Here is an 18,268-nt window from a genome sequence, read left to right on the forward strand (position 1 = left end):
CTGTGTGTGTGTGTGTGTGTGTGTGTGTGTGCTTCTAAGAAAAAGAGAAATAGGAGAGGAGGGTGGCAGAGCGTAGTCAATCTGCATGCCAAGCAGTTACGTTGAGGGCACAGTTTAAATGGATTGGCAGATGGGTCTCCCACGCCGCATTCACTTGGCTACACACACTCGAACACGAAGTTACGTTCTCGCAGCCACACTTGAAACGCATGGAGTCATAGTTTTCGAGCTGAACATTCACCATTACATTTTAGGCGGCTCTCGTGTAGCGCTTAGGCACAAATCAGGCTCTCCGACACACACACACACACACACACACACACACACACACACATCTTCACTCATTCATTCAACCGAGCAGTTCTACAGCACAATTTGGGCTACAATTCAATTGGCACTGACATGCGCGTGCACACACCCTCACACTCTCTCACACACACATACATACGCTCCCCCCATCGTGCTCCCAAACCCAGAGCAGTAACGCTGTGTCATGGATGGCAGCCATTGGTTCCCATGGCTGAAAAGGAGAAAATGAGCTCTTGCTATAATGGCATTGGGTGAGCCGGGCTGCCTGTGGTCATGGCACGGCTCCTACTGTGCCTGTTGTCAATACAGCCTCCAACGGTCTGTTTATTAGATAGAGCTCATTATTCAAGACAGGCACTCACTGTGCTCCTTCCACACACACACACACACACACACACACACGCACTCCCAACAACGCTGCTGCCACAAGGAGCCCCGAGTAAATTTTAAGTAAAGATTAACTTTGTCAGAGCCCGCAGTAGTGGCAGGCGCGACAGGAAAACAACTTTCATTCTTTGCCCGTAGTGGCTGGTGGACAGCAAACTTCCCCAGCACACTTTTGTACCAGCCAGTTTGAGTTCTACAGTTAAAAAGAAAAACCCAAACAATGGTTTGTCACCTGCCAAAGTGGCTGGTACAATAGAAAAACTTAGCAGACACAGCCATAATTGCCCAGGAATTGGCAGGCGGCTGGTGTCAATTTCCTAGCATTATGCAGGCTTATGAGAGTTTGGTTAAAAGACACTCGGTTAAATGTTTACTTGTTACTTACTTGCTACCTCATTGTATGCTGTATTTACAAATCCTGACACGGAAACGAAAGGGTTACCTGTGTCCACTACTCTCGTACGCAATACTTAGCACATCTGCCTTCGATTTGCAGCTTTAATACTTTGTTTCCAGTCAAACCCTTATGGGACTGCATCTATCACAGCATCAGATAACTCACACAATATAGATCAATGATTCTCAGCAAGGGCTGCAACAACTATCTATTTGTAGCACCGAACAGCATTCCCATCATGGCTTGATGACTCGAGCGCTAAGCCGCTTAGTGGACTAGATTGTGCAGTGGATACTGTGCGCTCTTCAAATACCATACCAAAATATACACCCACTAAACCTCTTATGCCCTCATGCTCATTGGTGGGTGCAGGTGTCACCGGTGTCACGGGATTGGTTTCGCTGCAAGAGTTTTAGCGCTAAATAAAAAGAAAAAATATCTAGCCGTGCTTCTTTTTTCTCTATTTTCTATTGTGTTCTCCCTCTTAGGTGGTGCGTAGGGGCGTGACCTCTGACCTCTCTGGGTGGCGATGACGGTGATGTTGTGCCAGTGCTCGCGTTCGCGGTCCAGCTCCATGGCCGTGGTGATGAGGCCGCTGTCTGGGGTGATGCGGAATAGAGCCTCCGGGTCAGACTGAGGATCAATGGAGAACCTGGAGGAAGGGGAGGAAGGGGAGGAGGGCGGGAGGACGGAGGAGGGGGAGGGGTGACGAGTGGCGGGGAGGAGATACAGTAGGCACGGAGAAGAAGAAGGGTGAAGGGGATCGGTGGCGAGGAGGAGAGAGGAGATAGGTGGAGGGGGGGTGGGGTGGGGGGGGATGGACAGGAAAAGAAAGGGAAAAGAAAGGGAAGGAACAGACGGAGATGGCAGCGGGGTACGGAGCGGAAGAAGCAGATAGGGTAAGTGTGTGAGAGAGCGATAAGGGAAGACAGCATTCAAATGGCCAGGGAATTAATAAAGGGAGATTATCGCAGTTGATAGGGACTCCTTTGAAGTGCCACCGATTATCTAAATATCTCTATGAATATACCAACTATCATTCCTCCCCACACACACACACACTCTTAGCGCTACAGCTGGCTCTAATTGGGACACGGATTTCTGTGGTTGCTAATGACAAATCACTCTCCTCCCAACGCAAACCGTGGCTTCGAGACAAAACGTAAACTTCACAGTGCTGCAGAGGTGAAAGCATTGGACCTACAAGCTTTTGGGTTACTGCCTTGCTCAAGGGACCATTGACTATAAGCATTTGGTTAGTTCATACCAATGTACTCTCAAACTATGCTGTTGCATCTTACTCTTCTCAGATGAAGGGCTGAGTTTGAGTTCCATTCCAAAAAAAAAAAAAAAATCAATTTTGGGAAAAAAACATTGGTACCTGAGATTTTCCAGTTCCAGAGATTCATCAATCTACATTTGAAAGCCTTGAAGGTCTGTTGAGACTGAAAGCTCGCTAATAAATTAAATTCTGCATGGATCTAAGTGTGCCGATGTTCCACTTTTGTCTGACTCCAGTACCAAGAGTTCTTTGTAAATGGTGGATATCTCATTTAGCAATGAAATCTTTATGACATAAATTCACCACCATAGGAAGTCATATGAAAACATAATTTCTGTTTATACTGGTGTTTTTTTGCCTGAAGATCGCTGACTAGAGTCATAGGTTACCAACCTTTTTATTTACCTCTACATCACTGCGTACAATGGTCTGACTCTGTAACCAGGTCCAGGTTTGAATATCCACACTTCACCCGTTCAGGGTTTCACTCATCAACCTCATTATCGGCATCGGGCCTTTAGGTTTCTGACTCGCACCTGTAACCTCAGGACCTTTCCCACATACCTGATATTATTGGTCAGACCGGTGTCGGGGTCGACGGCGCTGACCCGGCCCACGGTGCAGGCCGGCGGGCAGTTCTCCGACACGTCCATGTGGTAGCGGGCCCGGGAGAACCTGGGCGGCTCGTCTGCGTCCAGCACTGCCACCCTGACCGAGGCCCGGTCCTTAAAGGGGCCCCGGCGCAGGAAGCGAGGGTCCACTATGGGGTTGAGCACCTCCACAGAGAAGGAGTAGGAGCTCCGGCTCTCATAGTCTACAGCCTGGAGAGGGCAGAGGAGGAGGATGGATTACGGTTGAGGTTATATAGATTGGTGGTTAAAGGTGCTAAAGGTTCAGGAGTTATATATAGACTATTGTTGTGAAATGAAGTGAAAAATGAATGCAACTGTCACTGGTACAAACATCAGATCCAAAGATTGTTTTGTGCTTTCATTTGGTCCAATTGTCACGCTAAATTCTCCACAGTAGACTGGTAAGTTTCATATCAAAAGGAAATTTTGGAAAGGGAAATAATGAATTATTCCAATATATAACGGCTTGCAGAGGCTACGGAGGCTCACATCACAAATCTATTGAAAACGATGCACTTTTTAGATTAAATACTACAATGCTAACCTTATATGTTATGATGTTTGGATTTCTGGAGTGATGCTCGGTAATTTTTTTATTTTTTTTTTGATTACCTTTGAAGGTTGTTTTGGATGGATGTTTTGATGGTGAGAAGTATGAAATAGGAAAGACATTTGTGAGTGTTTTGATGTTGGAATAACATTGGCAAATGTCTTGATGTTATGTATATGCGGGAAGAATGCTAAGTATTTTTGAGAGTTCCGACATGGACAAAACTTGGTTAAGTGTTTTGATGTTGGTTTGACATTGTTGAGGGTTTTGATGTTGTGGTATTCTCAGTGGGGCAATGAGAGTCGAGAGAATATTGCTAGAGGGATTCACTGCTGGTAAAAAAAACATTTGATCTGGAAAGTTGAATGCTGGTGTTGCATTCGTGGGAGTTGTAAAAGATTAGTGCTGCTATCCGCATGAAGCACCGATGGGTGTAAAGCATGTGGTACTTGGACATTTCATCTAGGTCCAACATTGTTGGGCGCTGCAGTGTTGGCAGCACACTTGTAACTGTGTTGGTGGGTAATTTTGGCCCACGCTGCGCTTTGTTACAATGTTGCAAGCATGTTGGTAGGAGTACTTTAAGACCCAGTGAAACGCCGTGGGAGTGAATCTTGGACGAACCTGTGTTTTTTTCACAGTAGGAACCCCAATTCTCTTTTTTACGAAGCGTAGCGCAGATTGCCTTCTGCATTTGTATGCTGCGCCGCGTCGCTGTGATTTGGACAGATACTTTCCATAAACAAGTTATTTTCCCACATCGAAATTGAAAACAAAACCCGGCTGTCATTTTTCACGGAAACACTTCCCCTTGGTTAAATCGCCGCCTCCCCGTCCCCGTCACCATGGAGACTCGTACCTGGCTCTGAGAAAACATTCGAAAATCCCCCCTCGTTCCCCTTTGTGTCCTCACATCTACACAGGTGGAGGAGATTCCATTTGGGATAGGGGCTCAGACCCCAGCGATTGTTTGTTACAGTGAAGTTATGAAGCCTATTTGTCTGAGGTGTCCGTGTGATTGCACGCCGCACTCGCGCCCAGCGGGGCGGCTCAGAAGCAATGAGACAGCCTCTGATCAGGTTTGCCGAGATGATTGTTAGCGGGGGCGGGGGCGCGCACGCGCACGCACACGCACATAATCACACACACACGCACACCCACACACACACACGCACACATATATACAGACATACACCTGCTGTTGATGAAATTTTTGGAAAGCAACATGTTTGGGTTTGGTTCAAAATATCTCTTTGAGGTATGACTGTGTGTGTGTGTGTGTGTGTGTGAGTGAGTGAGAATGTGTGTGTGTCCTCAAACCCAGAGGAAGAGATTCTTGGGCGTGTGTGTGCCAGTATGTGTGTGTGTGGTCAAAGTAAGTGTGCCTATGAATCATCTCAGTGTGATTGGCACAGAGGACCATGTTGGACAGAGGATAAATAGACTCCCTGGCTATGCAGAATATTCGCTGTCAGATTCAAACGGGAAAGAAAAATCCATTCTGAAGATCCCAGCGGTGGCGGGAATATTGATATCCCCTCTCTCTCTCTCTCTCTCTCCTTCCTTTCTGATGTCCCCTTCTCCCTCTTTCCCCCTCTCTCTCTCTCTCTCTCTCTCTGTCTGTGAGTTGTAAACCATTGTAGATTGCCTTACAGAAAATCGGCAATTTTTAAAATGGGCGGAGATTGATTAGAAATTATTCAGGGAAAAGGGGGGGGGGGGGGGGGGTTGAAAGATATTGAAACGGAGGCAATTCGGGGAACATCTCTGTCGAAAATAAAGAAATAAACAGGGGGAATTGTCAGGGGAGACGGAGAGGTGGCTGCAGGGGAGGAGGAGGAGGAGGAGGAGGAGGGGGGGTACGGAGGGAGGGAGGGAGGGAGGGATGGCGGGGTAGACGGAGAGAAAGGGTTCTCTAACAGGTTCCCCATTACGGGGAGAGAGAGAGACAATCTGTCTGAGGAGGAGAGGTGTCACTTACACTGTGAGCACACACTCATCACCCCCCGCCCTCCCTCCATCCCGCACTCCATCACTCCCCGCTCCCTCTCCGTCCCCCCTCCCTCTCCGCCTCCGACACTCCATCACCCCCCCCTCCCACCACCACCACCACCTTCTTTTTTCCCCTAGTGTGTGTGTGCAACGGCTCTGACAAACCACAACACACACACTCATCCTTCTCCCTCGCTCGCCCTTACTGGAAGCACTTATCACACGGCGACTCGCCACTTTTCTGTTTTTCTTTTTTTTCTTCTTCTACTACGCCTTTTTCGGTTCCTCCGTCTCGTTCACGTGTGCGAGCGGATAAATGTTCACACACACACACGATTACGCACACCTTTGCTGGCTCCTCTCTTCTCTCTCTCACACACACTCGCATGCACACCTTAGCACACACATAATTCCTCTCTTTACAGCTTCTCCTTCCTCTCTTTCACACATACATACAACACACACACACACAAATGCACATGTTGAAAAACACTAACTTGCATGTACACGTACATACACACCTTTACACACATGCTCTTCTCTTTCCTGCCCTCCCCCTCTTCACAGGAACACACACAAATACTCTTACACACACACTAATGCACATGTAGAAAGACACAAACACTCGCATGTACACATGCACACACACCTTTACACTCATGCTCTTCTCTTTGTGGCCCCTCTTTCACACAAATGGGCACATGCTCACACTCACACACACACACACACACAAAACAAGCAAATACACGTTGTAAAACACAAACACTCTCATGTACACATGCATACACACCTTTACACACTCTCTTTACTGCCTCCTCCCTCCTCACACACAAACACACACACACACACACACACACTCTACAAGTGTAAGCTTCTCCTGACCTGCGCGGCTATGCTCGCACAGTCTTTTTGAAATTCAGATTTCTCTGTGCAATTTCCCTTTTAAATTCCCTTCACAGTTAGCCAAAAATTAATTAGCTAACCTGCATGGTAGACTGGCGATACATAATACATCTTTCCCCAAAGATGCCACGCCATAGGCACGCATGCCCAAGTGACTGTGCACGTGGGTGTTCCCGTACGTGTGTGTGTGTGTGTGCATTACACATAAATGTATGTCATTGCAAGACAAGGTATTAGTAAGGCTTTAAATCATCTCGCCTAAAGCCTAGACAGCTATAGACAAGGTGATGCTTCTCTCTGTCCTGACTGCAATTGACGGTAAATTAGAAGAATCTGTGTGTGTGTGTGTGTGTGTGTGTGTGCATTAGGCACCCCGCTGTCCTTGACAGTTTGAGTTCTCTCTTGATTCTGCGCATTCTAAATCAAGATCATACATCACATTTGTCTGATGACAAACGCAGCTTTGGACATTTCTGCCGACAAGCACAACTGCAGAGTTGAGAGAACAAAGACCCTTCTAAATCTCCCTTTTGACTTTGTTCTTCCTCTCCCGCTCTCCCTCTCCTCCGCCGCTCGTCTCTTGTCTTCCTTCTCTGTCTTATTTCTCTCTCTCAGATGTCCCGTGTCTTTTCTCTTTCTCGCTGTGGTCTCTCTCTCTCTCTCTCTCCATCTCTCTCTCCCTCTCTCTCTCTGTCTCTGAGGAGATTAACGCAATCTCTCCTCCGCGTGAGAAAACAAACACAGATAATCCTGGGCGCACTGCTGGCGGGTGACCGAGGATTAGCCAGCCGTTTTAAGTGAGAGCATATGGAAATAATAACGGCGAACGGGCGCACGCACGAGCGAGCTTGTCCCCCAGGTAAGAGGAATGAAAGGCGCACAAATAGCAGGCTTACACAGCTCACAGCACCCCGAAAACACACCTCAAAAGGGAACCTCCTGAATTGGGATGCTGCCGGATTCGTATTAATGATGTTGTGACACGCTTAATGTCGCGTCCCGTGATCCGATTTGGTTATATAAACGCTGTTAGGTGTTGCATTCAAGTGTAATGAGGTGCTGTGAAATCGGGGCATTATGCGGGGCGAGGTATTGTTTGTTCTCAAAGTTTTTTGGCCTGCGCTGCACGGTTGGTTACAAATAAAACGGTAAGCCAGATGAAACCTCTCACAATCAAAACACTGGGCAAATTTTTCAAATCTCCACCTGTCTCCGCTTTGTGTTTGATTGCCTAATATATGCAAATACAGTGTCTGTGTCCAGCACAATACTGATGATAAGATAAGCACTTTCTTTGACTGTCTTCTAATCACCGCTCAGAGTGTGTATTGCAAGATTAACACATACACACAGTCTGTGTATCAAGGCAACCTCAGCCGACCCGTCAATTAGTGCCTTCCTCTGGCTGACTTTGCATGTCAGCCATTGGCCATTAGGGGGCACTGCTGCAGAACACTGACAAGAAACTACTGTACTGGAGAGTGTTATGCTAATTCTTCAATTACCTGCTACTTACACTGTGGCCTTGCTCACATGCTGTATCAAAAATCTATTAACAGCAATATGTATATTCATTAACGGCAATATGTGATAAGTAAATGATTGGAGCGGGGTAGAGCAGAGCTGAGCAGAGCAAAGAAGAATAGAATAGAATAGAATAGAGAGTACAGCATAAATTGCATTGCAGCAGCACACCCATAAATGCAATATCAAATATAGTATATGCAATTCCCACCAAAATTGAACTTCTCTTTTACATCAGAGTCTGTATATGAATATTAAGTCTAGATTCCACTAGAAATGAATAGAAATGCATGTGTGTGTGTGTGTGTATGTGTGGCGTTATGCCTGCCTGCCTCCATGCTTGCACATGCATATAGACGCCTTTCCGTGTGTGTGTGCATGCATAACTGCCTGTGTGAGAGCCTTCAGTGTGTGTGTGTGTGTATGTGTGTGTGTGCATGTTCCAGTCCTTCAGCTGCGTACGCTGAATTAGGCTGACTTGAACAGGGCTGGGCTGAGTCAGAGCTACAGACAAACAACACGCACTGTCTGACATGGCCTCCAGACACAACACACACACACCGAGCGAGGGAGAGACAGAGAGAGAGAGAGAGAGAGAGAGAGGATGAGAGGGAAGGAGGGCGGGTTAGAGGTCTGTGTTTGTGTGCCTGTTTGCATTTACTTGCGTATTAGTTTGTGTGTGTGTGTGTCCCTGCGTTTTGGATGTGTGCGGGGGGGGGGGGGGGGGGGGGGGGGATCGGGGAGAGAGAGAGAGCGAGGAAATGCAGAGAGACAGCGGCTGATGAGAGAGGGGGGCAAAGGAGAGAGAGAGAGAGGGAGAGAGGGAGAGAGAGGGAGAGGGAGAGAGAGGGAGAGGGAGAGAGCTTCTTATTGCTGGGGGTCCCTCTGAGACCGACAGTAAATAAGCAGTGATAAGCAGCAGGCAGCTTCAGTCGGCACCCGGACTTGCAGGCTGTTAATGACCCAGCTTCTCTCACTCGTCCCTGCCTAACCCTCGCCTTCATCCCCCCTTTCTATCCATCCATACCATGTTCTCTCTCTCTCTCTCTCTCTCTCTCTGTCTCTCTCTCTCTCTGCCCATGGGCACGTCTCCCTCTCTCTCGTCTGTGTCTGTCTGGTTCTCTCTCTCTCTCTCTCTGCATTACTGTGCTAGTCTATCAGCCTCTCCCTCTCCTTCTCTCTTCTCTCTCTCTCTCCTAGCGCCGTTTCGTCATCGCGTATTCTCTCTCTGTCTCGCTCTAACTATCTCCCAACTCGCCCGCTCTCCATCTCCATCTCCCTCTACGACTCGATTTCTCTCTAATCGGCCTTTACCCCCACTCCCCCCGCTCCTTCCCTCCCTCCCACATACACACACACACACACCACTCCCCTAACTCCCCCCCCCCCCCCTTGCAATCTGACACATCGTTCTGAGGTGCAGTGTTAAAGACAAGCACCGCATCCGCGCCTTCTTTAAATGAGCAACTGCGCCTCTTCGCACCTTTCTCCCTCATTCCCTGCTGTTTGAGCAGAGGGAGCTGCAAGGTCAAGTGTGTGTGTGTGTGTGTGTGTGTGTGTCTGTATATATTGATGTGCGCCTCTGTAAATTCCTTCCTGTGGATTACGGGCGGTGTTTGTGTGGGCGCGCGTCCACTCCTGTGCATCCGTGTGTACGCTTTGTGCATGCGTGTGTGCATAAGGCTGCGAGTGTGCCTGCGAGTGTTTGTGTGTGTGTGTGTGTGTGTGTGTGCGAGCATGTGTCTTAGATCAACGGTTAAAGAGATTCTGCCCACAGCAGTGAGATGACCAGCAAGGTCAAGGCTGAGTCTGTGGCAACACAAATTGTTCCGCTCGGAAATCCTCCCTTCTCCGGAGGCACAGAGATCATCTCGCTCCCTGTTCAAATTCTTCACAGTTTGGAAGGCTTCCGACTCTGAAAAATGGACACTGGGCATCTGAGTCACTATTAATGAATCATAAACACAAACATACACATGCACGCACACACACACACACACGCACACACACAGAGAGAGAGAGAGGAGAGAGAGAGAGAGAGAGCAAGCATTTTTTTATTTTTGTCTAACGGGGCGGAAACGGAGGGGGGAGCTTAGCACTAATTTTACGCTTTGTTTATTTTAATTCTATTAGAGTGGTCGCCCATCTTTCATGTTTTCCATTAGTTGCGCGCAGATTCCCCGAAAGGCTAAATCCCTTTTAACCTCTTCAAGTCGGATTTCTTCCCTTAATGTGGAGGGTGGAGCGCGCCCACCTGAGTTTTTTGTCTGCGCCTCGCTCAAAATCCCAATCCGGCTGAGGCTAGTGCTAAACGCCTTACGCAAACACCTGTGAATATTCAATACGCGCTCCACTTTGCTTGGAAGTGTGCAAAATTAATCCACGTTTCACCTGTGAGTGTTCCGTTTTATTTCATATTTCACCCGGAGCGGCAATCCCCTTTCTAATCCATTTTCTCTGCCGCTTGGCGCCTTCGGAGGGGGGATTAAGCCGATACAAAACAACACGAAGGCGGCCATGTTGGAATACTAATTGTAGGGTTTTTGTCTGCGTCTTTGTGAACACTGTGGCTGGAATCCGGTGGGAGGAATACTGTGGGAGGGAGGTGTTTACTGTATTTGTTTACACGTAATTTTCCCGCTCGTTTCTCTGGTCGCCCGGCGCACGCCGCACCGATCGATTCGCTCTCTTTGCTCACAGCAGGTTGCTCATTTTTCTCCCCTTCTTTCCCTCCCCCTCTCTCTCTTCTCTCTCTTCTTCGGTCCCTCTTGTTGCCACGCCGCACCCCCCCCCCTCCCCCTCTCCCTGTAAGTTTCTCCTCATCTTCTCTATCTCTTTATTCTTCTCTTTTTTCATTTCCCAGCCTGTCTTTTTGGATATGTTTTTCTACCTTATTTTTTTTGCCTCTCAGGCTCCGGCTGTCTCAATCCCTGCCTGCCTGGCTAATTTCTCTCTTTCTCTCGCTCCCCCCTTTTCTCTCTGTCTGTCTCTGCTTTTTGCAGCTCTTGCTGCCTCTGCATCTCTCTCTCTCTCTCTGTCTTTGCATGTCTCTCTCTCTCTCCTTCTTCTCTTACTCTTACTCCCTTGTTGCACTGCACTCACTCCCGTCACTGCCTCCCAAGACCTCGTTTTAACAATACTCCCCCGCCTCTCCCATCTTCCATCTCTTTTCTTCATCCTTCCTCCTTCCCCCCCCCCCCCCCCCCCCCCCTCGTTCCCTGGGTCTTTCCTTCAATTTCCCTGTTGTTGCATCTCTTACCATATCCAGGCCTCGCCCTATACCTCTCTCTCTCTCTCCCTCCCCTCATCAAAGGAACACATCCCGGGCCTGGAAATCCCCCTCAACCCCACCTCCAGCTGTGGATTGTTTTTAATGAAGCCTACAAACCCAGGGGCGGGAACTGTCACAGTGATAAAGTCACACACAGTCGCACTGTAACGCATACACTCCCACACTGTGCGCTCACACACACACACACACACATGCAGCTGCAGGAATGAGCACGCATGCACACACACACTCGTACGCTCATGCGCTCGCAAGTAGACGCACCCAAAATACACAGCAGTTTGACTGATATGGGTTTCTGAAGGCCAATATTTTTAGACTGAATTTTTTGTGCCAATTCTAATATTTTTTTTAATTTGACAATTTTCATGCCAAAAAAATTGCAAGTATTCAGTGTGTCCCCCACAGTTCTATTCTTGTCAGGGTGGAAAAGCCTCTGAAGCAGCATTTAGACCATCATGTGACACCTACAGCTTGTTTTCGGTGGTCCGAACCATATTTGAAAAGTTTACTTTGTAACTTTTTTGTATTTGGTTTGTTTAGGTTCACGCTGCCCCAAATACAAGCGAACCAGGACTTGTAAACAAAAGTCACATGTCTCACAAGTAGCTTTGTTTATTGGACAGAGTTTTGGTGACCTGTCATCCCGCAAGATTAAAGATTTTGGCAGCAGGGGAGTCAAAGCAAATCCAAAACTTTAACTACGGACTTATCTGTGGTCTTCATTGTACGTTTTCAGGCAGTGGACGACATGACATATACAACCGATATCTATCTATCTATCTATCTATCTATCTATCTGTCTATCTATCTATCTATATATCTATACTGTATATACATATATACATGACCGATATCTGAAACTTAATAAAAGCCCAATATCGGCAAACCAATACATCAGTCTAATACACATATGCACAAGCACACACACACACACACTGCTTATTCTCAGCACTCGCACACATACAATCGACCACATTATACCAGCTACATCCCTCTATTACACCGGGGACAGAAGAGAAAACACACACGCCGCGCACGCACACACACTCTGGATGACTGACACCCCGCAGATCAGAGAAGTGTCAGACAGCATTAAAGGAGAAGTGCGTGTATTTTTATCACTCATTCACACTGTCTGCGGCACTTGCGAGGGGCTAATTTGGTATCAAATGTCATATCTCCGGCATGCCTCACACACAGGATCCTCTTTCCCATTAAATCTACATAACATGAGAGCGCGAGCCCCCCCCCCCTCCCGTCCTCCTCCTGAGACACGCGTGTACTTTCTCAAGCAACGCTGGTAATGAGCGGGTGTCAGCGCTCGTCGTCTCTGCCGCACACGCACACGCACACACACCCTCATGAGCGTGCGATTACTCAGGATGACAGGCAGCTTAGGGGATGACCGTTTGAAATTGAAATCATCTAGAATTATACGAAGGGGAATGATTAGCACGTCCAACTCCGAAAGTGACGGGGGGGGGGGCCTCGCTCGCGCTGCAACGTATGCAAATAAGCCGCGCGGGGGGGAAAAAACCTCCGCTAAAAAGGCGGCAGTCAAAACATCTCAGCTTGTGGTCAAAATATTTCGGCTGCAAAATTTACGCACGAGCCGCGGCGGTGCAAACATTCGCATTCGGATGCTTGGCGACTTTGATTGAGATTCGTCCGGGTGTTTCGGTGTGTCTCAAACAGATGGAAATATTGATAGGAAATTCATTTGTCAAAACACTCTCAGCAGCCAAATAAGGAGAAACGGATGAATGCAGATCACCTGTTAGAAAATCCCCATTGAAAAGGCTGAGAGATGAATCATGTGCATATATCGTATCTGGGTTTATATGCGATCTTTATATATTTCAGGATAATTCAAGTTGAGTGGAGACTTATGAGCTTAGGCAGCAGCCTGACTCACGGAAACAAACACACACTCCTCTGCCCGCCTTACCTGAGTCCTCTCCTCCTCTCCTCTCCTCCCCCTCATCATCTGTTCCCTCGTTCCTCCTCTGCTGTCCTGCCCTTCATCCCTTTTACCCTTCCACGCCGACACCCTCTCGTACGCGCTCTCCTCCCTCTCCCCCTCCCTCTGCGCCTCCCACGCCATCGACAGGCCGCCCTGCCCCTCCCCTCCTCTCCTCCCTCTCCGTCTCTCTCTCTCTCTCTCTCCTGACATCCAAACGACCCTTCGCCGCTCGGCTCCCCCTCCCTCGTGCTGTAAACATCTCGTTCCCTTTCTCTCTCTCTCTCTCTCTCTCTCGTCACCCCGTCCCGTCCCGCTCACCTTGTTGAGCGTGATCACCGCCTCTTGGTTCACTCCGGTGATGTTGAAGGTGTCCCCCGTCTCCCCTTCCAGGATGGTGTACTCCAGCTTGGCGTTCTCGCCCAGGTCGGCGTCGCTCGCCGAGATGCGGCCCACCTCGGCCCCGGGGATGGCCAGCTCCGACACGGAGAACGACCACATACCTGAGAGAGAGAGAGAGAGAGAGAGAGAGAGAGAGAGAGAGGGAAAGAGAGAGAGGGAGAGAGAGGCATTAGGGACACAACCTCTATCTATTATTTCATTAGCGCTGATACGCTTCATTTGTCAGTTAAACATTTAATTTGTCTTTTGAACTGTTTTCAAATTGCTATTCACCACCTCCGCTGTGCCAATATTTACAATATTGCGCATTTCATTCAGATAAGGCACCATTTAATTTAGCAGAGCTGAGAGGATGAAGGAGAAAGATAAAAGTACAGAGAGGCAGAGACTCGGAGTTGGAGCGCTCCGCACTGAGATCTTATTAAAAGCCAGGTAAAATATGGCCAGAAAACCAGCTGCGGAAAAAAAAAACATAACTAAATAAAAAAGAAGCCGGGATAAGAAAGAGAGGAGGAAACGCAAACAGACAAGATAAAGAAAAAGTGGAGATTACAGTTATCTGAAGCCGCTCTGTCTCCTGCACAGCATTTGAACTTGATGAAGCGAGCTAACTACTAATCATAAACGTCCACTTTGTTTTTCCCGCGGACTCCGTTCCCGCGTGCCGCTAACAACATCTAACTATTAATGGAGATAAAAGGCTCTTTCATGTGTTGCCATCATGTTTAAACATGCAGGTTTTACTTTTACTGCGGCGCCCATTAATGCAGCACATTATAGGCCCTTTTGCTGGCTTTGCAGTTTGCATTAAGGGGACACAGTACATTTCTCTCGAGATTCACCTGATGCACTTATCAGGTGCGCGTTACAGGCGTAAAAACACACACACAACGCTGATGAAAATGTACGGTGCCAGACACGGAAGCACCCCCATGCACCCAACTCCACTGACAAGAGAGAGAGAGAGAGATGGTAAGGTATCGCTGTTTGGCTTGCACACACACAGAACAGACAAGCCCATTCAAACAGAGGCGTTATCTGCAGCTTGTTAAAGCTGGGGGAATCAGATAGACCCATAAATCTGAGGGAGAACAACCTTACACAAACACAGCGGGGCTGACAGAATAAAAGATAGCCAGCACTTCAGCAAGACAATATCTGGGCGAGTACATAGTCAAATGAATTCTGTACGTCTGACAACATCGCGGGGAGGCAAAATTGCGGGTATCTGTCACTTTGTAAATCAGGATTATGGTTTAGCCATCAAAGTGGCAGGCTGAACAATGCGTTTGATGTCAAATCTGTACTGTATCCATACTTATTTATTGATAGGAGGTATTGAAATTCATGGAAAATACAGGTGCTTCTCAGTCTGAGGCTCATTTCCGTGTATTGTTCCATGTTGCATCATTTTGCCTTGTGATTGATAGTTGATTAGTTGGATCTAGGTAGGCTCATGCTCTGTAAAGTCCTTTGAGACATGCTTATGATGAAGGGCAATATAAATATACCTGACTTGACATGACTTCCTTGATCATAGCTGTATTTCGCATAATCCCATAGGCTTTGTTTTTATCATCGGGTGTAAATCACGCAGTTTGAAAAGTCGTATCCTGCTCAGGTCAAAACCAGCGAGCGCTCGTTAGGCTAACAGCGCACAACTGATACTTAATACGAAGCAAATCACAATTTACCAGTCAGTTCCACTGTGAACTATATTATTCCCGCTGTCTTTGATTAATTTGCGACTTGTCTGGGAACTCAGTCCCAGTTATTGAGGTTGCCGTCTGTACAGACTAAGGAAGCTCTTTTTCTGCGGAGATTGAGCGCCATTCAATTCCCAGTGACAGATCACGGCGACACCCCGGCAATGAGGATTCCTGTCGGGGAGATAAGCTATTTGATGGTCTTTCAAACCCAACAGGATCAAGAAGAAGGAAATGTAACTTTCGATTACATATCAAACATCCCACGCAACATTTGCGTACAAATATAGGTGGGTTGTAAGAGGCAGAGGAATGGCAGATAAGACCAGAAAAAATCAATAACTCCAGTCGCTTTCCCCGCTCACATAAAGAAAAGTCATCAATTTGAGAATCAACATGTTATTGCTGTGGTGTAAGAGAGTGCAGTCAATATATTAACATGAGCACCTCTCTGCCGAAAGCTGAAAACAAGAGAACTTCGACTAAAATTAATTTCATCAAGTCGTACACCCGGGAGCCAGCAGAAGACAGAATGAAAGACTTTTACTCTTTAATGAGCTTTATTTCAGAGTAATGTTCTTTCACCGTAATGCTCAACATTTACGCTTTATTGTCTATCTTATTGGCTTTTATTAATTGCTGTTTTATTGTCAGTGAGGAGCTTAATAACTTGAAAAGTGCTATACAAATCAATTTTATTATTACTTTCCAAAAAAAAAACAGAAAAAAAAAACAAAACCTTGCTTTACTTTACATTCTTCTATTCTTCTTCTTTACATTTTTGCCTGCTGATCCTCAAACGGAGATTGCATAACAACGCAGACGACATAATTCACCGGTGACATTTAAATGGGCTTCGCCTTTCGGAGTTACACATGCTCAAGTGGTTAGCTGCTAGCTAGCACAAAAGCCTTTTCCCCCACACACATAACAAGCAGTAAGTGTGACAGTGGCATTAAGCTCACTGCTGCCCTTATGGCTCTAAAGGGCCGTGAATTGGCCCCATTACCATATGCTGCTCTCCAGGCTGCTCTTTACCCGCGTTTTTTTTTCTTAACCTTACCTCATTTACCTCCTGGTGAACAACTGCCTCCTCCCGCTCCTCCCCGCCCGCCTCCTCATCTCCGTCTTCTGCAATTTACTCAAGGTACTGGATGCTCTTAAGGAATGTTTCCCACCGCTTCAGAGTGGAGCGTACGGGATATAATAGCCGGTTTCAATGCACTCACCATAACTCATAGACTAATAGCTACTGTTCAGAACACGTCGGCGCATGGGAGGTAATTTAAGGTTACTTAACAATACTGGAGTCCACTGGCACCGCCTCCCAAAAGCATTTCACAGTTGAATTAAAGTGAGTTATGCACAGTGTTGTTATTCAAGACAAGGAATGTACTACTCATTCCATTTCAAAAGTATTGTTATGTTACTTGTTGCTCCCTGGGAATACTAATTTGTTACACTACTTATTATATTACTTCTCTGTTCCCGTCAAACAAAATTGGCGATTTGCATCCGGTCAAAATTGGGATCACTCAATTCCCTCTGCTGCGACTGATCAGGGATTCCAAATGTCATTCTTTGGCTCGATAGAATCAAAGTACAGTGGAAATACTTCCAGTCTGAGAAAGTCACCTTTTCTGCCATTTGTTATCTAAACTAGCTTGGTATGAGAAGGCGATGAGTCATTTAGAAAATGAATTAGAAATGATTTTTTTGGATTATTCAAACATTTAGAGGGGGTGGAAACAAACTTATTTTTTTTGGATTGGTGACTGTAATATTACTAGAATTGAAACTGTAATGCGTTATACCAGTGATTCTCAACCCTTTTCATATCAAGGACCCCCATTTGATTAGATTTTCGGACTCAAATCTGAGAATATTTGTATTGTCAGATATGATTTTGTCCAGAATTCCATAACTATCTGTATTGTAGGTAGAGAGATAACAGTGAAGCTATGGTCAAAACAGTCATTCTTCTACATTCTCTAATTGGGTTAACTTCTTGTAAATAAAATAATGGTGAAGTTTAACAATTCATCAGTTTGCTGGGGACCCCCTGGAACCCCCTCAAGGACCCCTGGTGGTCCCCGGACCCCACGTTGCGAACCACTGCATTATACTACTAGTATTACTGTAGTCTGTTGCTTTACCGCACAAAACTGGTTCTATTTTCTACATTACAAAACACGGCAAAACAGAGGAAACCATTGTGTGTCATACAACAAAACGTGCATCCATCTTGTAAGGGAACAGATAAATTATGGCGCTAACGGAGTGTGCCGACGCCCACGTGGACCTGCGGGGGTCTTGCCTACTGAAAGGGACAGTGCGTGCCAATGCATCAACGCTAAATGCCAGTTTATGTGGCGTGACTACCATGCCTACCATCTGGGAACAGGCGCGGCACCAGAAGGCTCGCGACGAAGACGACTCGAACATAAACAGGCCTATTGCTAATGAGACAGCAAATTAGCAAAGTTATTTACAATTCGGCGACCGCGGCAGCTATTGATCTGTGCTATTGTACGGTGAAGAGGGGGGCGGGAGGATGGGGGGGGGGGGCAGAGAAAACAGTCCCTGACATGGGCTCTCACACACCGACAGAGGAAAGTGCTCCACTCTCCCCCTCCCGCTCTCTCTCTCTCATACACACAAACACACAGACCCACACACACACACTTGTCACACACAGCTGTGGGAGCGCTCGCGGAGGGAGTGTCAAGGGGGGGGGGGGTGATGCTGGTAAGGCAGGCTAGACCTAGTCATTATCAGCTTTCTGCTCACACAGGAGAGGAGCCGGCAAACACAAGCGCATACATCATTTCCACCTGTGATGGACCGGGGGAGATGGAAAAGCAGAAGTTGGGGAGGCGCGGGGGGGGGGGGGGGGGTGGTACAGCGAAAAGGTGAGTGGCAGGGAGAGAAA

General features: G+C 47.2%; 1 protein-coding gene across 1 annotated transcript in view; it reads right to left on the reverse strand.

Annotated features, from left to right (window-relative positions):
* The window catches only part of cdh24b (cadherin 24, type 2b), a 65,857-nt gene that overhangs the window by 9,798 nt on the left and 37,791 nt on the right, over positions 1–18,268 (reverse strand). The window contains exons 5-7 of the mRNA XM_078287619.1: positions 13,550–13,731; positions 2,940–3,196; positions 1,609–1,745 (exon numbers count right to left, since the gene is read on the reverse strand). Of these exons, the coding sequence (XP_078143745.1) occupies positions 1,609–1,745; positions 2,940–3,196; positions 13,550–13,731 (576 nt within the window). The remainder of the gene's footprint in view (positions 1–1,608; positions 1,746–2,939; positions 3,197–13,549; positions 13,732–18,268) is intronic.

The sequence above is a fragment of the Centroberyx gerrardi genome, chromosome 13 (genome assembly GCF_048128805.1).
Source record: "Centroberyx gerrardi isolate f3 chromosome 13, fCenGer3.hap1.cur.20231027, whole genome shotgun sequence".
Lineage (NCBI taxonomy): Eukaryota > Metazoa > Chordata > Actinopteri > Beryciformes > Berycidae > Centroberyx > Centroberyx gerrardi.